We start from the raw sequence: 24,777 nt of genomic DNA, 5'->3' as shown, positions 1-24,777 counted from the left end.
CATTTAAATCTTTCATAATTTCCCTATATTAAACTAGTACTAGAATTTGAGTTCAATTTTCATGATGAATACCAAACATGGATCACGTACTTGTATAGTTGGAGTTTAGAAATGTAGAACCTATTACACTTCATATTGTTTGAAGTTGCACATTATGATTTTCATCACATTTGATTGGTCCTGTAGTTGGTGACTATGGAGCTTTTGGAAGGATTTGGGGTACCTAACTTCATGGAGTATCTTCTCTTCTTCATACCAGTTTATTTCATGGAGATATTTGGTGGCGGAAACTCATTTATTTATGGTGGATGGCCATCTGGTGCTTTAGTATTACTTTCATATATTCGCTTGATGGATCATTCTTTTGCCTTATTAATGCTTTCTACTTCATGTGTCATATATTGTTGGAGCATCCTAGTAACTATGTATGATGGTGTTATGATATTGGTTTGTTACTAGGAGGGGCTGTTTTACATGGTCTTGTTTTGTTGAGTATATGGTGGAGCATATTGCACATAACACTAGGAGCTAGCACTTTTCTTACATTTCTCTTCCTATGGTATTGGATGTACTGTGATGATACACTTCTCCTTGGTGGGAATATTCATTTGATAATGATGGTACCCTTATTGATGTATATTGTTTCATATGAGGGCGGAGAGTGGGGGAATGGTAATAGCATGATGATCTAACCTTTCTAGGAGTTAATGATGTAATAGTCCCATAATGGACACATTTCTTACATTCAAACCTAGGTTGAGTCTAATGTTTTATTCTTATCTTAGTACCATGGTGGGGCTTTGCTAGGAGATACAACTCATTTTACATAGTACAATAATTTGATAGAGCACACCGCTTCATTGGCACACATGTTGAGGAAGATCATATCTTTTATTATTATTTTGCTTATGTAGAGGGGCCATCCCCTTAGACTTGAAAATTTGTTCGGTTCCTCGTTGACTTGGTGAGAAGATAAGGTTTTTGATTCCTTAATTTCATTGGATGTATACAGCTGCACAAGCTTTGATGAATTGTAACCATCTTGGATCATATTTTACTATTTACTAAAAGAGTTGACATGGCCAACTTTGAGGTCATTGCACATATAAGGAATCACCCTTGAAGAATATTCTATTCTTGGATATTTTGAAAGGTTTCAAGACCTTTGACCAACATTGTGTGGAGCAATCCAATTCTTTGGTACCCTTTCACACCTTTCTATGGATTTTGGTGGTGGAATCCCTGACTCTAGTTCACATGTGTGAGGAGGTTGGCACACTTTTCTAGGGTGCATATCTATGGAATTAATTGAACACTAATAATTAATTATTATATTGTTGTTGACTCCTTCCTTGCACATATTTGGAGTGTCGTTATCCATTGAAGGATGTTCTATCGATTTTGCTAGAAGGAAACCCTTTCCCTAGTTGCGATCTTTGACATATGGTCAACTCTCTTCTTAATGGAATGCCTAGCCTTATGGAGCCTTTATTGCACACTTATTCATGCATCAGTTGGAGCAACCCACCTTGGGATTCACACATGGAGGATTATTATTGCGCACATGTTCATGGACCACATGGACCACCTATTCTATTTTGAGGAGGTGGTTGAGGAGTGTTTTTGTGGAGGGATTATTATATTGTTTTCTTCATTCATGCATCTTGGAGAGCACACATGGTGACTTCTTCCAAGTGGACCATGTTAATATAGTCTTGATTATGTATCTTAAATGACACACTATTGAGGCATTATTTTATAATTTGAGGGAGAAATTTACATGATCAACCACTTATTTAGAGGATGTTCCCCACCTTCTTGAGCTATTTTTGGAGAATGTTTCTTAACTACTCCACTATTTTATTATTCTTTGACTTTCATGGACTTAGTTAGAAATTATTTTATTTTAATGTAAAAGAGATGAAAATCTCTATATAAAACAAAGGAGATAACTCTCCATTCATATAAGATTTTGGATTAGGAGTGAAGTGATTGGGAAGGTTGGAGATGGAGAATAGGAGCTTAGAATGGAAGGTTGATTGGTTTTATTGCATATCATTCTTGAAGGCTTAATGAAGAAGTGAAGCGTTACATTTATAGGTTTATTTTATGCTCTTCAATTGTTGTAAATTTGTTATAGAAACCTCTTGTTGTCATGCTAACGTGAAAGCAACTTTATTTGGGAGTAAATAAATGTGAGGAACCTACCCCTCAATTTATTTTCCATTTTGTTTCCACATTTTTTTTCTTCATGTACCAAACCTAGTTGTTGAATTGGAATAACAGGTAAGCTAATAAATCAACACCTTCATATTTTTGCAGTGAGTGGCAACCCTAGCTCTCCAAGAATAACTTTCCACACTTATTTTCAACAAAAAATTCAAGGTGAATTGTGTCAAACCTAGTCCCTATTGCTTTGAGTATATAATTAAATGATGTTAACGTATCAACATTATTCTTTTCATCTATTAACATTGAATTGTTTTTTTTAGTTCGATTGGTGAGACATGTCCAATGGGATTGAACTTCCAATCACTTGAATACATAAGGCATTGCTAATATGCCTTTTGCCAATTATACTACCACCCGCATACTATTAACATTGAATGTGTTAAATCAAGTCATTTCTTCCTTTATAATGCCTTTCAATGAAGTAATAATTGATTGTGGAAAATTACCACTTACATTTATGAAATATCTCATTATTCCATCAACCAAGTAGATTGATAGGTATTGCCTCCCTATCACATTCATTTCATTTCCTTCCCATTTCTTTATTTTTCATATTCCTTTCCCCATTTTCATTTGCATATACTATACTATAAAAACCTTTATTTTATCAAGGAATATTTGTAATTTTCACCATGAACCTTTAATCCATAGCCTTTAATAATCCTACTTAAGGGAATCCCTCATTGTGTTGAAGAAAAGCCAACCTAAAGTGTGGGGAAGAGGTAATTAGTCAATAGTGGGAAGTCTTTCTAAGTTACAGAAAGTTGTCACTATCACCTTGGTCCTTGGGCGTTTACATTTTTGTGGGTGCTATTTTTTGTTGTAACAAACCGATATCTGATCAGCTAGTTAAAAATATGGGACCAATATCTTACCACATTCACTCATAAAGTGGATTTTAAACTTGTGAAAAATAGAGCCAATACATTGTAGGCATTTGGGGGATGTGTGGTGGGGGTTTATAGGTATTGGAGGTATAGTAAAAATAGAGGATATCTATAAAAAAATTGGGGTTACTTGTATTAAAAAGATTTATTACAAGAGGATTAAAAAAAAGACTTTGAGAGTTTTTGTATCAATATCTAACGAGATTAGAGATATTATTTAATATCCCATGAACATAGATGTTATGACACATATTAAATTAGTGGAGCCCACATAAGTTAAGGAGGATGCTCTTTTTCTCTACCTAAAGACTTAGATTTATTTAACCTAAAGACTTAGATTTATTTATAAGTTAAAGCAATCCAAAGTACTTGAAATTTATCATGTCATCAATTTTAATTGTAATTGTAGATCACTTTTAAACATAATAATGATATTTTGCATTTTATGATTATAGAATTCATTTATAGACCATTATTATATATATTTATATATATGTATTTTTAAATATATTTTCATATTATCCCATTTTTATTAAATTAAATTAAAGAATTAACAAGTTTGTATAAAAAGTAATTCCTCAAATCTAATCTGATAATGTCCAAACCATGGGCAGAACAAATGTCACGCATAATGTGTGAATGCACAACAATGATGCACACCAATCCCCTAATTACTGTCAAAAAAAACACCCTTGTCTTCCGTTACATCATCACTCCTGTTATGAGTCTACAACTACATCATTTCATGGTAATGAACAATTTTTTTATGCGCTAACACCTTTTCAACTTGTTATCTTTCTTGGTACACAATCCAAACCTTGCCGACTCCTTTGAAAGCTATTTTTTAAAGGCCAAGAAAGCAAGTCAAAACGCCATTACAAGTCTCAAATTTTACCGATCGTCCAAATATGCTTTGAGACTTGAGACCCTGGTTTTAGCAGCTGTGATTGTATGTCTTTAAAACTTCATCCTTTTTCCTTTGCAATTAGTTGTTTTCTAATACACGATTAGCAAACACGCTAATGCAATGTTATTCTCGTGCACTTTTGTGTCTTACTAGAACATCAAGTAAGTGATAGCACTCGGAAGACTCATCGAAGTGAGCTGAACATTTCATTCAACACATGACAATTTATACACTAGATTAGACGTAGAAACTACAATGACTTATTATTTTTCAACTATTCTTGTCGACTCTGCCGATTTCCGCCGACTAGCCGTCATGGGAAAAGGTGTCAAGCGACGTAATTATTATAACAAACCTTCCCTTAATCACGACGACCTAAATTTTAAAGTGCATGTTGGTTTCAGCCTCAGGTAAGACTTACAACAGCACATAAAAAACTTAATAGAGGTGCTTTTGATTTCACACAACACAACTCTCTTTAGTGAACACGGTGTTGCACACAACACAACTCTTTTTAGTGAACACGGTGTTGCAGACATTCCTATCTGCCAACACTCCACTGGACATTCTCTAATCTATGCCACACAGGCGTCATGGTCTTCATCAATAGACACTCAACTGTAGACACTCCTATCTGTGAACACTCCAATGGATACCCTCTGCGCCACACAGGCGTCATGGTCGACATACCCTTCTTCAGTGCACACTCAGTTGCATACACTCATATCTGCTAACACTCCACTAGATCTATGCCACACAAGCATTATGTTCGACATAATCTTCATCGGCAGACACTCGGTTGTAGACACTTTTATCTGCCAACACTCCATTGGAATACTTTCTGCGCCACTCGGTTGTAGACACTTTTATCTGCCAACACTCCATTGGAATACTTTCTGCGCCACATAGGCGTCACGGTTGACACAATCTTCATCAGTGAACACTCAGTTGCAGACACTCCTATCTGCCAACACTCCACATTGGAATACTTTCTGCGGCGTCACGGTTGACACAATCTTCATCAGTGAACACTCAGTTGCAGACACTCCTATCTGCCAACACTCCACTGGATCTATCTGTGCCACATAGGCGTCATGGTCTACACAATCTTCATCAACGGACACTCGGTTGCAGACAATCTTATATGCCAACACTTCACTAGATCTATGCCACACATACGTCACAATCTTCATCAGCGAACACTCCTATCTGCCAACACTCCACTGGATCTATCTACACCACACAAGCGTCACAACCTTCATCAGCGGACACTCGGTTGCAGAGATTCTTACTCCATTGGGTCACTCTCTGCGCCATACAAACGTCACGGGTAGCACAACCCTCTTCAGCGTAAACTCCACTGGAAACCACGCTCTCCAATAGCCTCAATGACAGGGCATACTCCACTTGCCCTTCACAACCACCGAGCCCTCCTCTCGCTCTTCACACCACAGAGCGGTCTTCACACCACAGAGCTCACCGCTCTGCACACCATCGAGCTTACAGCTTTGGTGCTGATAGAACTGGGGAGACTCATCGAAGCGAGGTTGAACATTTCATTCAACACATGACAATTTATACACCAGATTAGCCGTAAAAACTAGAACGAATATTATTATTTTTCAACTACGACTCCGCGGCTTACCGCCGACTAGCTGCCATGGAAACAGGCGTCGTGATTATTCTAACGGTAAGTAGTGTAACGAATTCGAATCATTTGAATCATGAAAAATAAAACTATATTACTCGTAGGAATTACTGATTGCATAAGATTGCGAACCCAATGGAGGAACGCTCAAAGCTTCTAAATCATCTTCGGGGTTGCCTTATGGCTGCAACCTGATGAATTGCATGAGAAAACATTTTGCAGAATCGCATTTCATTCTATATTTTACCCCTTAACAAATCGAAATCACAATTTTCAATATTCTCTACAAAGAATGATTATCCTGTATGTAGTTCTTTGGGTGGCAGGAAGCAGTATAACATAGTGAGTAATCAGATATTCAAATATAGAAAACTGAACATCTGAGATTGGATTTTGGATTTGAAACTTTTGCAGTTTTCTGCTTCAAAGGCATAGTTTTAATCTAGCTGTCATCTATATCGCATTAAGTGCATGCTTTATTGATATCATTACATATGTCCTGTGGGTTTGGTACACGCATCTAGGTTTTTCTTCATTATTATCGCCATATTCTCTATTTCAAAAGTTATTTACATTTGTAATAATTATATAGCTTTCAATCCAAGCATTTCATATTTATCGTTGCAGCAGAGCAATTGTCCTTGATAATAATGCCTCACCTGCGCTCTACAGGAGGCTGGTACATTAGGCGATCAGTTGGGGATTCAGTTGCCAATGCCAGAGCTCCAAGAGTATCCATGATAAGGTTGACCCAGAGAAGCTGCAGAAATGTAAGTGGGGTCCATGCCATGAGAATAAAAGGAATAGTGTAAGTAAGAAATGCAGGTTGGGGTCCAAGCCATGAGAATAAAAGGAATAGTGTAAGTAAGAAATGCAGGTTGGGGTCCAAGCCATGAGAATAAAAGGAACAGTCAGATCGACCACAGTTCTATTGAATTTGACACTAACCTGCACAGCAGTTAAAGGAACATCTCCGGATGAAACAGCAGAAACAAAGTTAATTGCAAGTGCTGCAACATTTACAGTGAGTTGAAACTGAATGAATTTTTGAATGTTTGCATACACTGAACGACCCCATCGCACCACCTGAAAACCATGGGAAAACAACTGTAAGGAATCTGTAACTTCTGAAAAAACCCACATAATTTTCAAGGACTAAAACAAACATCCATTGTCTGTGACAAACCTTCACAACTGAGGCAAAATTATCATCTAGAATAATGATATCTGAACTTTCCTTGGCAACTTCCGTTCCCTGGATACCCATGGAGAGACCTATGTCTGCCTAGATGCCAGATAACATATAAAATAAGTTCCATCAATATAACTTTATAGAACTGGAAATATTCGTGCAAAGGAAAAACTGGCATATATAAACAGGATTCCAGCATTATGAAACAAGAAAACCTACCTCTTTAAGTGCAGGTGCATCATTCGTTCCATCTCCCGTGACCGCCACAATATGACCTCTTTTTCTCAGTGCTTGCACCAAGTGAAGTTTGTCTGTAGGTGAGGATCTTCCCATTACCTGCAGGCAAACAAAATGGTGTCCCCTCCCATTAGAATTTTCTTTTACAAGATTCTTTTGTATGCATACCTTTTTCCATTTTTACCCTTGTGCACGTCTTTTGGGGGCAGGATTGGTACAGGCATACTCACACAGATTTTTTCCACAATTTCCACTCTCTGTTCTTCGGTGTAGCTGCGAAAAACCCTGCCTTCAATAATAGTTGGCGCTTCTGTAAGCTGTCCTACCTGGAGTATGCCACATTCAACAGCTATAGCTTTTGCTGTGTCAATGTTATCACCAGTCACCATGCGAACCTATAAAAAGTAATCAATAAGAAGACCACAAAATTAAGGTTGAACAAGTCAAATAAGCCATGCAAAACATTTCAAGCAAGCATGTTTCTTGAAACTCATAAATAACAGGCAGTTGAAAAGATGAAATGATATATGAACTTTTGTTGTGCATTTGATGTCACAGAATCTACACGATCAGCTGCAAACCATCTTCTATCATGAACCCCTATATAGTTAATACCATGAACTCATATTTGTGGTAATTTTACTGAACGAGACCAATATTTTATTGGTAGTGTAGAGATTAATTATTTGCTTGGTGAATACAAAAAAAACATGCCAATTTAGTACAATATAAATGCACTTTAAGCAATAACTGTTCCAAGAACACTACACATTCAAGCACACATGGTAGTATCTTCAATCATTACCTTCACACCAGCCCTTTGACACATTTTCACAGCTTCTCTTACATTAGGTCTGCACGGATCCTGCACAGTTAAACATCTTCTGTCATGTTGGACATAAACAAAGGTGAAAAGAATAACGAGGGAAAATTCATGGGTAAGGAGGCATGCTCAGTAGCAGCAAGAAGTTATTGACATAAAGATTGCACGGACCATCTTTAACATTCAAAAGACATTTTCTATTAACAAGTTTATACTATATTGAAAAGATCTTATTATTATAAATTCAATATAAACATATAGCTGCTACATATTTCCCTGAAAATTCAGTTTGGGCGGGTGATGAACTCATAGCCAAACATAAGTTTCAATGGAAAAACCAGCCACTGGTACATAGTTATGTGAATACAGTTTGGGCATTGTAATAAACTTATAGGAACCTGCAGAAGAAACCACAAAATTTCCCAACTTTTTCCACAACTTTTTATAACTGTTTACCGTTATAATTTATATTCTTAGAGATATCCCATGAAAAACATCTACAATAGACCTCAGCATTTGTGTTATACAGATACGATAAACAGTTCATTAATCGCAAAACTTCCCACACTGGTAGTAGAAATCTTTACTATTAGTAAAGTTTCCTACACATCCAGTTTCCAAAGTATCCTATCATAAAAGGCCTGTACTATGAGTCAGGAACATAAAATATTAAGCAATCCCCTACGTCTATAGTCATGTATTTTAGCTGTTCTCATTTTAATGGGAACAATAAGTAGTAGTTATATACAAAAATGTTGTAATAAATTAACAAGATCCATGTAATTTTATGGATCAATGGTCATGACCTCAAAACGTTTTACCTTTATCCCAACTATCGCCAAGAGGGTAAGATTTTCTTCAGGAATATTCCATGATGGGCGTTGCTCTTCATCAGGCACACTATCAAGATCATATGTCCTGTAAGCAAAAGCAATGCACCGCAATGCCTCTGCAGCCATCCCCTTAATGATTTTCTTATTCTCATCTACCTGCAATAAAGCAAGCTATTATAAACTCAGGTTGACCATGAAATTGAACAAATTAAACGACCATATTGGTATTGGATTTTTCACTCCACAAATTGACATCTAGGAGACACACCAAACCTCTTTAAGAGTCATTTTTCTCACAGAGCCAGAACTGTCAATCCACATACTGCAGAGACCTAGTATTATCTCTGCAGCTCCTTTCCAGTGAATATGCACTTCAGTTTCAGACTGCAATTATGCATTAAAATAAAAACAAAAAATTAAAAATCAATATAAATAGTCAGAGAGAATAACTACTTGAAAGTTGAATACAGAAAGATGATATTATATTGCACAGAGAACAAGATATGTAAATCCATGAATACACCTGTTACCTTCTTCAAAGCAACACCTCCACGTTTCTTCTCCGAGTTGAAAGTAGAAACATGTAAGATGGAGGATTTGGATCTTTCGTTATCAAAATTCATTCCAAGCTAAGAAAACATCACAATTATGATCACAAATGAATTGTTGGCTGTTATGTATGTGAACGGAGAAAATATAGCGATTGAGTAGTCAGCTATACACATAGAGAAGACATAGGTGCACATAATACCTTTAATGCCCAAGAAAGAATAGCCTTCTCTGTTGGTGATCCTGTCACTTCTCTCTCTCCACCACCCTAAAGTAGATACAATCATATCAGTGGTAAATAGCATATGTAAAAGTGGTTAAGACATCAATGGAAGATCACACGTGTGAAATTGCTCAGCAGTTACTAACACAAATTGTATTACAAATTTGTAACTATTAACCACACAAGGAATGTGAAAAACAATCAGATCTCATGCCTTGAAATACAACCCTGCTTTTTTGATTGAAAAGACAATGTTTAATTCAGGTAGCACGCTCATTTTTTATTATCTGTTTTTACACATCCACTAACACATTTATGGGGTATTTCTGGTGTAGTTAGGAATTTGTAGATATTGCTTCCGGGAATATATTGGCAGGGGTCTGGAAAGAGATTTCAATCTCAGCGAAAATATCGAGAAATATCAGCAATTATAAATTGGACTTAACCCGGAACTATCGGCAACCTGCAAAATTCAGGAAAAAATTGGAAAATGTCCGGAGAAATCAGACATATTTGCAATTTCGTACTAGATGGTCACTTTGACAAAGATGACAGTATCTGCTTCTAACAGTGAGTTCTTGTGGGAAGTTGGAATCTTAAGTTGCTGGACTTATCCTTTGGCGGGTTGTGTAATGAGACGAATTGCCAATGCCAGCCATTCAAAAAGGGTAAAAAATGTATACCATGGAAAATGATTCTAATAAGAATTTTAGCAGCCTCTCACCTAAATTCTTTCAGCAGACAACATGGAATGTGTTTACGTAATTACTAAGGTAAATATGAATCAGATGAAACACTCGGAATACAAACCAGAGTTAATAGCTTGTCACCAACCTTCTATTATAAATAACTGACTCGGAATAAAAACCAGAGTTAATAGCTTGTCACAGAGATCACTTATTCCACTTCAAGGGAGCATTATCACTGCTTGATCATGAATCTACCCCCATACAAGAGGTGAATTCTGTGTAAAATGGAAATAAAAAGGATGATAGATTAAGGATGATAGATTGACCTGATGGGTAATTTCACATTATCTAAAGGGTAGTCCACATTTTTGGAGGCATGTTTTACGGGCAAGCATATTATGAGGCATGTTTTACGGGCAAGGACATTTGGTTCCAGGCATGTTCTATATTTTTAGACGAGAGTCATTTGTTTGAAGAAGCATCATGAGCTCCTAGATAAAATGTTAATATACTCCAAAGAAATATGAAGATGGTATGTGGTGAGTGAATCTATGCAAAGAAGAAAGAGATCCCAAGTCAAACTTGGACCTATAATCTAAATAAAGCCCAAATTTAACAATCACCTGCAATCACGAGTGCTCTCCAAGTGCTCATGTAGGGTTAAAGAAGCTGCAAAGTGCATAACAAATCCATACATGGGTGCAACCTAGGTAGGAGGAGACTTTTGGTTCCAGGCATGTTCTATATATTTCGACGAGAGTCATTTGTGTGAGGAAGCATCAAAAGCTCTTAGATAAAATGTTAATATATTCCAAAGAAATATGAAGATGACATGTGGTGACATGTGGTGAGTGAATCTATGCAAAGAAGAAAGAGATCCCAAGTCAAACTTGGACTTATAGGTTAAATAAAACCTAAATTTAACAATCACTTACAATCATGAGTGCTCTTCAAGTGCTCATGTAGGGTTAAAGAAGGTTCTAAAGTGCATAACAAGGCTAAATAAACCCCAAATTTAACAATCACTTACAATCATGAGTGCTCTCCAAGTGCTCATGTAGGGTTAAAGAAGGCTCTAAAGTGCATAACGAATCCACACGTGGGTGCAACCTAGGTAGGAGGAGACTTTTGGTTCATGTTCTATATATTTAGATGAGAGTCATTTGTTTGAGGAAGTATCATGAGCTCCTAGATAAAATGTTAATATGCTTCAAAGAAATATGAAGATGGCATGTGGTGAGTGAATCTATGCAAAGAAGAAAGATATCCAAGTCAAACTTGGATCTATAAGTTAAATGAAGTCTAAATTTAACATCACCTGCAATCATGAGTGCTCCCCAAGTGCTCATGTATCTATAAGTTAAATGAAGTCTAAATTTAACATCACCTGCAATCATGAGTGCTCTCCAAGTGCTCATGTAGGGTTAAAGGAGACTCTAAAGTGCATAACAAATCCATACATGGTGAACCCTAGGTAGGAGGAGACCACACTGATGAAGTCTTAATTTGGGTTGGAAAAATTTATAAATAGTGACGGTATTCATTTGTTAGATGTGTGGTTGGTAGTGTGGGAATTATTTGGGAGGAATTGTAATGTGTGGTTATGCACTTTTCATTTACTTTTTTTGGGTTAATTTAGTGGTTGGAATTTATAGGTAAAAATTTATTAGAATAATTTTGGTAGAAGAGATGTTACACAAGAAAATAAATCATGGCATGTTGTGGTTATCTTGACCTTGTGGTGAAATAAAATTGAAGAATGATATATTGTTAGTTTTTTGTTTTATAAAAAATTATTTCTACCTTTTTTTACTTAGTTTTTAGTTTCAGATGTAGTTGTCCTTTAATTATTCATTGTTGCACAATATTACTTTGACTAGTTTTATACTAATTTTGAGAAGCATCTTTGCAAATAATTTCCTTTAAATTTTTGCATATCGAAGCAAATCCATGTGGTTGGTTAGAATTATAACACTTTATGTACAACTTATTTCATACACGTTTGAACCCACTTGATTGCAAATCCTAACTCCATCACCTATTAGATAGGCATCAGTTTTAAATTGCAAAGAATATCATAAACATTTTTCTAAGATTTCCCCTCTTGCATTAGAGAAGAGGCATCCCAAAGTGAGGAAAAGTTGTTGTGATGGTAGTAGGAAACCTTCATAAGTGCCTCTAGAGTTACACTTTGTTCTAGGACTTGAATAACTTTGAGTATGGTGTATAAATTCCCACTGTAGATCAACAGATTATGCAATGTACTAAAGAAAGATACAAGATCTACTTCTACAACAAACTTTGCGGAATCTTAATTGAATATGAGCAAGATCAATAGAACACATATAACTGAGAATGAGAAAGCAATCACACATGAACACAGAAGAATACTCTGGGGAAAGCCTCAGCCTAAAACCCCGATCTTTGTAATATCATACAAGTGGAAATATGTCCGGATTACACAAAGCTTTAGCTCACAAGCCATCCAACTCTCATCACAACCAAACAATACAACTCACAGACTGAATAGACACAACATATGCCTTCCTCCAGCCCTCCAAGCCTCTTATTTCCTTGTGTAGTTTCTCTTGGGGTCCAATGCTGCCACCTGTGTGAATTGGCCTCATCACACAACCATCAAACTCAAAAGTAACTGTGCAATCTCCAAGGAATGAATTCCTTCTGCATGCAAGAGATATTCTCCAAGGAATATTCCTGCAACTGATAGTACACTGTCCCATCACCTGATCTCAACTGGGTCTCTGACTGAACTGACATGCATGAGTTATTTATGAGAGAATATTCAGTTATCTGAAGTGCAACAGTTACATGTTTGCATGCATTAACTAACTGAACTCACAATTAGTTCAACAAACTATTTGAACTAATCTAACTGGACTTAACTCAAATAACTGAGCTAACTAATTACAACTCAAAGTACAACTCATCCTGATCTCCTTTAATCAAGGGATAACTTCCTCAATCAATGGAGAAACTGTTGCATGTCTTCACATAGACTTCATGTTTGATTTTCTACAACTAATTAACTCAAGATGAATTAATTAATTATTTTACAAACAGTTGCTAACATCAAATTCAAATTTTACTTCTCAATTTTAGTTAAGGGACTAACTAAAATTGGAAGGTATCCCGAAATGCTATTTATAGCAGTGTTATTTTTAGCATTTCTTGTTGCTATTTTCAACACTCCCTCTCAACAAGAAATGGATTATTAGTAACCCCAATCCTGTCTCTGTGGAACTCGAACTTGCAATTTGACAATGCCTTCGTAAAAATATCTGCATCTTGTTCCTCGGTCGAAACATACAGCAACAACATGATCCTCTTGACCACACAGTCTCGAAGATGGTGATACCGGATATCAATGTGCTTGGACTTGTCATGAAAAACTGGATTCTCAGAGAGTTTGATACAACTCTGATTGTCACAGTAGATCACTATAAGACCCATCCTCTGACGAAACAATCCCACTAGAATCTTCCGCATCCAAATGGCCTCACATGCAGCCTAACTAGCAGCCATGTATTCAACCTCTGCTGAGCTAAGTGCAACTGATCTCTGTTTCCTACTGTACCAGGAAAATGCAGTTGAACCAAGGTTGAAGATTCCTACAGAAGTGCTCTTCCAGTCTGATGGACTCCCTGCCCAATCCGCATCTGTGAAGCCTTGGAGTTTCACTCCCTCTGTCCATCTGTACCATAATCCAAACTGAGATGTGCCTCTGAGGTATCTCAACACATGCTTCGCTGCCTTCCAAAATAGCTTGGTAGGCTGAACCATAGCTTGACTTAGCTGGTTCACCGAAAAGCATAAGTCGGGTCGTGTGTTCACCAGATACATATGTGAACCCACCAGCTGTTGATAAATAATAGAAACTACTAACTTACCTAAAGTAGCATCCTCCTTCCTCCAGTTCGCAACTAGAGGAGTATGCATGGGTTTGCACTTCTCCATATGGAACCGCCTGAGGATATCATTGGCATACTTGCTTTGAGACACAAAAACTTCTCCATGTCTCTGCCACACTTCCATGCCTAGAAAGTAGTGCATAAGATCCATGTCTTTCATCTCGAACTCTCTTGCAAGGTCCTCCTTGCAAGACTGGATCAGCTGATCATCACCTTTCAAAATCAGATCATCGACATAAAGAACAACGATCAGTGGCTTACCTTCTACCATGATGTGGTAAAGGTTCACATCTGCTTCACTCTTGGTGAAGCCCAACCCGGTGAAATAGCTGTTGATCTTGGTGTACCAAGCACGGGGTGCTTGCTTCAGCCCATACAGAGCCCTCTTGAGTCGGCACACATGAGACTCATGATCGAAGGTCTCGAAACCTTCTGAATGCTTAATGTACACCTCCTTCTCAATCTTCCCATTGAGGAACCTTGTCTTCACATCCATCTGATGGATCTTCCAACCCATATGAGCTGATAGTGCCAACATTGATCTGATAGATGAGTACCTTGCTACAGGAGCAAAGGTCTCATCATAGTCGATCCCCTCGACCTATGAGAAACCCCAGGCAACAAACCTTGCCTTATGTTTCTCAACGCTGCCATCAACTACCTGCTTTACCTTGTACATCCATCTGGAACTCACCACTGACTTGTCCTAAGGTCTTGGGGCAACATCCCAAACACAGTTCTAAACGATGGAGTCGTACTCCTCCACCATTGCATCAACCCAAACTGGTTGCTGCACTGCCTCCTTGAATGAAGAAGGCTTGGAATCTACACACTCCCCAACCAGGGCCATGTAACTAGTGTACTGCTCAGGCGACCTCCTCTATCTTCGCTGAGAAGATGGCTATCCCACATTCTCCCGTGCATTCAGCATCAACCTGTCAGCTTCCCTTGAGATTTTCCACCCATCTCTAGAAGACTCAACATGAGTGGATGTCTCCACTCCCAAATCCTCTCTGCTTCTCCAGTTATGGCTGCTCCATAACCTCCTGAAGCTGCTTCACCAATTGTGGCTCCTCCACAATTGTCTGAGACTTATACTAGCGTTGCATGTTGAGAGGTAATGTACTCTCCCTCTCAACCACCAAGTCTCCAATAGTTGCCTTGCTCCTCAAGGTTTTGCATGCATCTTGAACCTCAAGAGAATACAGGTTCTTGACTCGTTAACCGATCTGCTTCACCTGTCTCATGGTGATATGTCTAGGGAAAACCTTTCCCTTACTGAAGACTACATCATAGCCTTTGTCTTCGAGCATTGTGATCGATACCAAGTTTTTCCTCAGTCCTGGCACATACTTCACATCCGTCAAGGTAATGTGAGCTCCATGCTCCCTCTGAAAAAAAACTGTGCCTACTCCTGAGACACTATACTTTTCATCATTACCCATCACTATGAGTATCTGGAGATATTTCTCCTCCAAGGTACTGAACAAACTCTTATCGCCGATCATGTGGAATGAAGCTCCACTGTCAAGAAATCAACCACACCCCACCATGGATGAAACCATGCATGCGAAGAGGGTGAAATCCAACTCAAACTGTGAGGCCAATGCCTCACCTTCATATCCTTCCTTGGATCCCATCTTGGATTTCTTCAGTGGACAATTTGTAGCAAAATGGCCCACCTCATGACAATGAAAGCATTGCACTTTCGATTTGTCAAACTTCTTCCCACCATGGGAAGAACTCAATTTGGGATGAGAATCCTTCTCCTTTCCTTTCTTCGCCTTACTCGCTAAGGCGCAATTTTCTTCATCCTCCTTGGATGAAGAACCATCTCTGGTGCTTCTTCTTATCTCCTCCTGCATCAGATCCGACCAAAGTCGTTCCCAATCTGGAAATTTTTCTCTTCCATTTACCAAGTCTTGGTAGCTATGCCAGCTCTTAGGAAGACCGAGGAGTGTAAGACTCACCATGTCATCATCAACTGTCATGATCCCTACGCTTCCAAGCTCATCCCTGCAGGTGGTGAGCTTGTTTAGATACGTAGAGATCATGTCACCCTTTTCACACTTGATTTTCCAAAGCTTGTCTTTCAGCGCCAGCTTCCTCTGATCATTGTTGTTTTGATATAGATCTTTCAATGTTTTCCACATTGAAAACAGTGTCTCCTTCCCACGGAGACTCGAAACTATGTGGTCTCGAACTCCCTCCAAAAGATTCTCCTTGCTCTAGCCACACATTTCTTCCATTCCACCAATTCTGTAGCATTAGCCGTTGCGAGCTTGGGGACTTCTTGATCAATGATGTCCTTTAGACCATTATCCTATAATACTGCTTCCATGCGATCCTTCTAGGCTATATAATTTGAGCTGCCATCAAGGGAATACTCGAGTCTTAAACCGTTGAATGCCATTGGTGAAATTGAGATGTGATAAGAACTCGATTTCTATATTCAGGAACCTCAAACTTCAAAATTCTCCCTTCTTGTATACTTTTCTCTCCTTTGATCACCTTTGCTCCAATACCATGTATAATTTCCCACTATAGATCAACAGATTATGCAATATACTAAAGCAAAATACAAGATCTACTTCTACAACAAACTTTGCGAAAGCTTAATCGAATATGAGCAAGATCAGTAGAACACATATAACTGAGAATGAGAAAGCAATCACACATGAACACCGAAGAATACTCTGGGAAAAGCCTCAACCTAAAACCTTGATCTCTGTGATATCATACAAGTGGAAATATTTCCGGATTACACAAAGCTTCAGCTCACAAGCCATCCAACTCTTAGCACAATTGAACAATACAACTCACAAATTGAATAGACACAACATATGCCTTCCTCTAGCCCTCCAAGCCTCATATTTCCTTGAGCAGTTTCTCTTGGGGTCCAATGCTGCCACCTGTGTGAATTGGCCTCATCACACAACCATCAAACTCAAAAGTAACTACGCAAACCCCAAGGAATGAATTCCTTCTGCATGTAAGAGATATCCTCCAAGGAATATTCCTACAACTGATAGTACACTGTCCCATCACCTGATCTCAACTGGGTCTCTGACTGAACTGACACGCATGAGTTATTTATGAGAGAATATTCGGTTATCTGAAGTGCAACAGTTACATGCATGCATGCATTAACTAACTGAACCCACAATTAGTTCAACAAACTATTTGAACTAATCTAACTGGACTTAACTAAGATAATTGACCTAACTAATTACAACTCAAAGTACAACTCATCCTGATCTCCTTTAATCAAGGGATAACTTCCTCAATCAATGGAGAAACTGTTGCATGTCTTCACATAGACTTCATGTTTGATTTTCTACAACTAATTAACTCAAGATGAGTTAATTAATTATTTTACAAACAAGTGCTAAGATCAAATTCGAATTTTACTTCTCAATTTTAGTTCAAGGACTAACTAAAATTGGAAGGTATCCCGAAATGCTATTTATAGCAATGCTATTTTTAGCACTTCTATTTTTCACATTTCTTGTTGCTATTTTCAACATATGGATCTCGGAGGTAACATGCTTACTTGGCATTGGGGTGGCCTTAGAAGAGGTTTTGATATTGCTTCCCATACAATATAATCCTGAAAATTTCAAGATCCTCCATAGCTAATGTGGAAATGCACTTTTCTATGATCTTAGCTTGGAAAGGACTTATGGTGGTTAGATTTATATGATGAGGACATTAGGTATGGTGGTGAGATTTATATGACGAGGACATTAGGACATTGAAGAATTGGGTAATATAGAACATGAGTTTCTATTTTTATGATTGGATGAATTTGGTATCTAAGAGATCAATAGTTGATTCCTACTGAGGATTCTTATAATGTGACATGCACATCATTACCCCTCATTTTACATGAGACCTATACTAGCCAATTCTTTTTCTCTCCCCTTATGATTTTCATCACAAAGAGATATGGATGGTTGAGGTGTTCACTTGGTTCCTTGGATTGTTGATGACATATATAATGATTTGCTATAGCATTTGATGGTATTTTGTTTAGTATACTTGCTTATCATAGAGAGATAACATTACACTTTATAACCCTAAACCCCTTTCTAAATGATCATATATGAGGTATCGAACCCTTGGTGGAATACCCTATCACTTTTGGGCTAAGTGGACATTACATTGGTTTGATCATTTGGTTGGTGTTGTTGTGGCATAGTGTGCTTGGCATGCACTTGTTTTCTTACACATGGTTTCTTACTTAGATGGATTAAAATGGACATGATTAGGGTTCCTTTTCTCCAATGCCTTAGCTCTGGTGGATGATGTCCACATGTGGATGAGTTACTTGTAGCATAGAGCATGCAATCACCTTGAGCATTCCCCTTCCTAGGCCACATTTGTGTTGGCATTATGATGCATGTGTTATCCTTGATGGCAACTCACTTGTAACAGAACAAGTATATGGTAACTAGATAAATCTACAGGTTAGATCAGAAGTGACAGAATGATAGAACATAATGATGGTCAAAGGCTTACGGATCAAAATCAGAAGCTTGATACGGGAAATTGTTGGTATTATAAATTAGGTGTTGTCCTTGATAGCAACCTACCTGATGAGTTGTCCTTGATAACAACCTACCTGATGAGTTGTCCTTGATGATAACCTATTTGATGAATGGATTACTTGATAAAGGTATAAACAGGATGTGATAGAATGCATGGCAATTGTGTTTATAAATGTGACAAAATGTAGGGTAGTTCAGAGGAATCAGTTTAGAAGTGATGTATGATGGCAACTCACATTGTAACAGGTCAATTCAAAGGTAACAGAGTAATGACATATAAGAATAGGATGATGAGACAAATGATTGTAGATCAGAATCAAGAAATTGAGGAAAGATAATGTTTTAAATTGTATACGTTGTTTAACCTAGTCCAAGTAGTGTATACACGTGGGTACGCAAAATAAAAGGTGCGTATACGTATGCATGCAGTTTCACAGAAGGAAAAGCGTGTATGGGATGGAAAATTAAGGTTAAACAATACCAGGGGTTCCTACCATGGTATTGGTCCATAGTAATGAGCGCGACAAAGAATATTGATCTTGTCAAAGAATACCATCGGCATAACTATGGTTTTGATCCAAGGTATTAAGAAAGCTAAAACTATATAAGGAGGTGAAGGCTAAAGTGTGAGGGTGTGAAAGTAATGAAAATCTTATGAAGAGTTAGATCAAAAGCAAATATGCAAGTTATGGGTTATTGATGATTTGCTTGATCTGAACTAAGTATGCACCTAAGTGCTTGACGATGGATGAGATCTAATAGATCTGAAATAATTATGCACTAATGGTGGATTAGGATCATGAGACCTAAAATGACTTATCATGTATGATCTGAGAATGGATAGGATAGATTTGAGTACTAACACATGTTTTATCCTTTATATGCTATGATCTGGGTATTTCTGAAGTCTTGAAAAGCTGTAAATTTATAAGTCATTATTTGTAGATCTATATGTAGGTTCGCCTCGTTGAAGGCGCGTATACACGTAGATTTGGCACTTCCAAGTAGCGTATGCAGAGGAAGGGCTTGTTTTTCAGAAATGACTGATCTATCTGATCAGTGTTGTTGTTTTACTGCTGTCTGTCAATGATGTCTTCATTAGATCTGAAGGAAAACTGATTGTATAAGGAGATTGAGTCTGACTCATTGATTGATTAAGTAAGAAGGGTGATCTTTGCTGCTATCTATTTAGAACTCTGTAATATGACAATAGATCTTTAGAATGTCTCTGGTTAGTATAGTTTTTGTTTTAGAAGTTTGATGATTTAGTATCTTTAGAGGTATACGTAGGTTGGGCCACAAAAATTAGCGTATACATGCACGTTGTCATCATTGAAGTAGTGTATACATTATGATAGATGGTTTTTAAGGTTGCAGTTGATTCTGGTTGTTGCTACAATGTTCTAAGTTCAGTTCTATGTACTGGTTACAGTGATTTGACTGTTCCAGTTGGTTAATTGAATTTTGATTAAGTGTTGGTTGATTGAGTTTTGAGTGAAAGGTTGATTCAGTTGTATTAGAAATTGATGATTGGGTGATTCAGTTATGTCAGAGGTTTCAGTGATTGTTTGATTATTAGTTGATTCAGAAATAAGATGATTGGGTTTCAGTTATGTCAGAGATTGATGATTGAGTTTTAGTGATTGATGATTCGGTTTCAGTGATTGGTTGATGTAGTTGTATTTTATGGTTGTATTACAGTTGTGGTGATTGATTTTGAGCTTCAATGTTACTGATGGGTCCTGTATGAAAATTTGATGAAACATGGCCTACAAATTGTGTTGATGTGTACCAGGAGTATCTAGTCTGAAAATTTATGAAACGTGGTCCCTGGAGGAAGAGTGAAGGTGGTAGCCTTCTCGAGGCTGGCGCCTATGTACTGGTAAACATATCAGCCAGTACAAGAGCTAGGGGTTATAGCTCCCTTCCAGTAGCAGTTGGAGAACGAGTGAAGGTTGTAGCCTTCTGTAGGTCGGCGCTTACGTACTGGTAAACATATCAGCCAGTACAAGAGCTAGGGGGTTGTAGCTCCCTTCCAGTAGAAGTTGGAGAACAAGAGAAGGTTGTAGCCTTTTGCAAGTGGGTGCTTGTGTACTGGTATGAGTATGCACCAGTACAAGATTGTAAACAATATTTTAGTTATATTAAAAGAAGATAGAGACAATAGCAGTAGGTGGTTTTATCCCGCATTGGGTTTCCACCTTAAATCTTGGTGTTCATGTGTGTTTCTTATGTGTTATGGTTTATTTTGTTATTACATCACATGGTTATTGTTTATGTAATGTTTAATAAAGTACTGATACACTGGATGAAGACAAACATATGATGAATTAACTGAATCATAAGTTCACTGGATATACGCTAATTGTCTTAAGAACAGTTGCGTACACACACCTTTTACTTTCAGTAAAGTCACGTATAGAAATCTGAATATGAAATATGAAAAGTTATTGATTTAATAATACTGATTCACCCCCCTCGCCCCCCAGTATTATTCCAAACAATTTGGAGCAACAAGCAAATTAGATTCACTTCATGAGTGTTTTGATGAGGTCATCCTTCTTGTTGATGACTTGGTGGGGCTCTTGATGACTTGGAATATGGGTTCATTATATTGTTTTGACCTACTCTTACTTGGATCCACTACTCATCGTGTATTATTGGTCTACACATGCCTTTTTAAGGATTATTGTACACACATGTTGAGGCATATTTTGGATTAAAGGGGGATATCTTTTGCTTTCATGGAGATGATTGGTGTTATTGACATTCCATATGTTGAAGTATTATATCATAGATGAAATTTATTTCTTTGAGGATGACATCCACTTTGGAGGTTACTTTTCATATTTTATCATGCTTGTTGATGACACTTCTCACTTTGGGAGATGCCACAAGTCTATTGAGGAGGTTTTTCATGGTTTCATGTCCTATTTTGCGAAGAAATCCATATTGAAGAAGGTTTCTTAAACTTATAGTTGAGGACATCCTATATTGGGAAACATCTAGGAGCTTCCAAACCTTAGATCTAGGGTTCATTGCATATATTGAGGTCGACTTAGCTTTAGGAGTAATTATCTTTTGATAAGGTTCCTAGATTTCCACTAGACCAATGTCATTTGATGTAGAATGGCCATGGAATTTCCAAAATATAGTCATGATAGAAATCCTAGAAAAAATCGACATAATTATAATGCTTTTAAAACCTATCAAGGGGAATTTTTCAACATGAATTCAAGTCACCACTTGATTGAGGAACACCCCACCTCTTTTTCTTGAACATTTTGGTGATTTGTGGAGATCAATATTGATATATGTTCATTGTGAAGAATTCCCTAACTATTGATAACACATGGCCTATGTTTTATGCACCTATTAGAGGTTGTGCATTTTTGGAAGCTTCTATTCATTGCTTCTTGGGATGTTTCACCTTGGAATGCTACAAATCCACCTTAGAGGAGATTTGTGAGGTTTCCATTAACTACTTTGAGGTTTTGGTTGTGGATCTATTTGCTTGGAGGCCTTTAGAGGTTAGAAATTACATCTCTTCTTCCTTGTTTGATGGGGATGTCCCACTCTCTTGGGAATATGTTTGTTGGAGACTTGTACATGTGGTCTTGATCACTTCATTAATATATGTATTTTTGAATAATTAATTGGATGAAATAATTCTTTACTCCTCTATATGCTAGATTTGGGGTTTTCACATAACAAATTATTTGTTTATTGTAAATAAAGTTGAGCTAAACTCTATATAAAGATTATACCTTCCTCATTTGTACTGATTGTTGGATTTTTGGAGTTTCCTCCCCTTAGAGATTAATTAACATATCTTTATTGGAGAATATATGATATATAAGGGATTTTTCTTTGTGTGATGCATAACTATTTGTTGTCAATTCTTGAAGCTCTTCTCCCTTGGTTACTATTGGGTGCACAAAGATTGATTGTGGATTTTTAAATCTTCTACAAAGTTAGCAAAATTGGCCCATTGAAGTAGTTGGGCAAATCAATTATTGTTTCCTTTCTTAGTTTGGTAAATGTTTCATTCCTTTCTTTGTCTATCCTTTTCAGAACCCCAATAAGGGTATTAATTTACTATTACCAAGCTATATCTGAGTTTTCTAGTCAAGGTGCTCATTCATCGAGGGAAATTTGGGTTCTAAAATGGGTTGTTGAAAATAGCAACAAGAAATGCTAAAAATAGAAGTGCTAAAAATAACACTGTTATAAATAGCAGTTTGGGTACCAGTGTTGGACATAGCAACAAGGAATGAAAAATGGAAGTGCTAAAAATAACATTGCTATAAATAACATTTCAGGATGGATTCCAATTTTAGTCAGTCCCTGGACAAAAATTGAGAAGTAAAATTCGAATTTGATCTTAGCAACTGTTTGTAAAATAATTAATTAATTCACCGTGAGTTAATTAGTTGTGGAAAATCAAACATGAAGTCTATGTGAGGACATGAAGCAGTTTCTCCATTGATTGAGGAATTTATCCATCAGTTAAAGAGATAAGGATGAGTTGTAATTAGCTGGCTCAGTTAACTGAGTCAAGTCCAGTTAGATTAGTTCTAACAGTTTGTAGAATTAATTGTGAGTTTAGTTAGTTAATGCTTGCATGCATGTAACTGCTGCTCTCCAGATAACTGAATATTCTCTCATAAATAACTCATGCATGTCAGTTCAGTCAGAGACCCAGTTGAGATCAGAGGAAGGGACATTGTACTATTAGTTGGAGGATTTTTCTTATAAAGGAAACTCATCCATGCAGAAGGAATTATCTCCTTCAAGATTGCGCAGTTACTACTGAGCCAAGTGAGCAGTGTGAGGTGGGAATTCACACATGTGGAAGCTCTGGACCCCAAGAAAAATTGCGCAAGGAAATAGGAGGCTTGGAGGGCTTGAGGAGGACATATACTGTGTCTATTTAGTCTGTGAGCTATATTGTTTGATTGCAGAGAGAGCAGGATAGCTTGAGAGTTGATTCTTTTTGTAACTTGAACATATTTCCACTTGTATGATAATACAAAGTTGGGGTTTTAGGCTGAGGCTTTCCCTGGGTTATTTCTTATGTGTTATGTGTGATTGATTTCTCCTTATCAGTTATATGTGTTCTATTGATCTTGCTCATATTCGATTAAGCTTCCACATAATTGTTTGTAGAAGTAGATCAAGCATTTTGCTTTAGTATATTGCATTATTAGGTGATCTACAATGGGAATTTCTACATGGGTCTCCTAAGGGAAATGATAACATGATAACTAGTTAAAATAATAAAATAAGTGTTATGAATTTTTAAAAGAAAAGAAAGCAAACTATTTTTTTCTAAAACACATTCTAAATTTACCTCCTTATAGATTTACTAAAATTTCAAGTGTAGGCACTCATTAGATGCATAATCAAATAACACATCTAGTAAGATAAAATGAAAATACATGAAATATATGTATTTATTTCAAGAAACACACAAGTTTCATGTATATAAAATTTATCTCACTATGGGTCTATCAAACGTATCTAGAGTGGGTGCTCGCTGGATGTGGCATTTGATTATAAGAAACACATATGTTTTATTTATTTCCAATTTATCTCATTGTGGGTCTATCAAAACTATCTAGAGTGAGTACTCATTGGATGCAACATTTGATTATGAGAAACACTTATGTTTCATATATTTCCAATTTATCTCACTATCGGTATATCAAAAATATCTAGAGTGGGTACTTGTTAGATGCAACATTTTATTATGTGTCCAATGAGTCCCTACACTTGAAAGTTTAGTAAATCTATGAGGAGATAAGTTGGAAATATGATAACAAAATGTAGCTTTATTCATTTTCCACATAAAATATTTACCCTTGTGGTTGACATTATCATCTTGAATCACATTGGATCTTTTAATGTTGATTTAAACACATCTATTTCATGTATTTCTATTTTATCTCATTGTCGGTATATCAAAAGTATGTAGCGTGGGTAGGTACTTGTTGGATGTGGCATTTTCTTCTACATCCAATAAGTTCTTACACTTGGACTTTGAGTAAATCTATGAGTATATAAGTTGAAAATATA

The 24,777-nt window shown here is 37.0% G+C and overlaps 1 protein-coding gene across 1 annotated transcript in view; it reads right to left on the bottom strand.

Moving 5' to 3' along the window:
* Positions 1-24,777, bottom strand: part of LOC149241486 (calcium-transporting ATPase 8, plasma membrane-type-like) — a 391,510-nt gene that overhangs the window by 8,771 nt on the left and 357,962 nt on the right. Inside the window, exons 30-39 of the mRNA XM_089370563.1 lie at positions 9,511-9,576; positions 9,290-9,388; positions 9,033-9,143; positions 8,748-8,915; positions 7,909-7,968; positions 7,334-7,498; positions 7,086-7,202; positions 6,861-6,959; positions 6,623-6,760; positions 6,334-6,434 (exon numbers count right to left, since the gene is read on the bottom strand). Of these exons, the coding sequence (XP_089226689.1) occupies positions 6,334-6,434; positions 6,623-6,760; positions 6,861-6,959; positions 7,086-7,202; positions 7,334-7,498; positions 7,909-7,968; positions 8,748-8,915; positions 9,033-9,143; positions 9,290-9,388; positions 9,511-9,576 (1,124 nt within the window). The remainder of the gene's footprint in view (positions 1-6,333; positions 6,435-6,622; positions 6,761-6,860; positions 6,960-7,085; positions 7,203-7,333; positions 7,499-7,908; positions 7,969-8,747; positions 8,916-9,032; positions 9,144-9,289; positions 9,389-9,510; positions 9,577-24,777) is intronic.

Source organism: Pinus tabuliformis, chromosome 8 (genome assembly GCF_031772625.1).
Source record: "Pinus tabuliformis cultivar Carrire ecotype Pingquan chromosome 8, CPIR1, whole genome shotgun sequence".
NCBI classification, from domain to species: Eukaryota; Viridiplantae; Streptophyta; class Pinopsida; order Pinales; family Pinaceae; genus Pinus; species Pinus tabuliformis.
The sequence above is the reverse complement of the archived record's forward strand: the minus strand, read 5'-3'. Positions and strand labels throughout refer to the sequence as shown.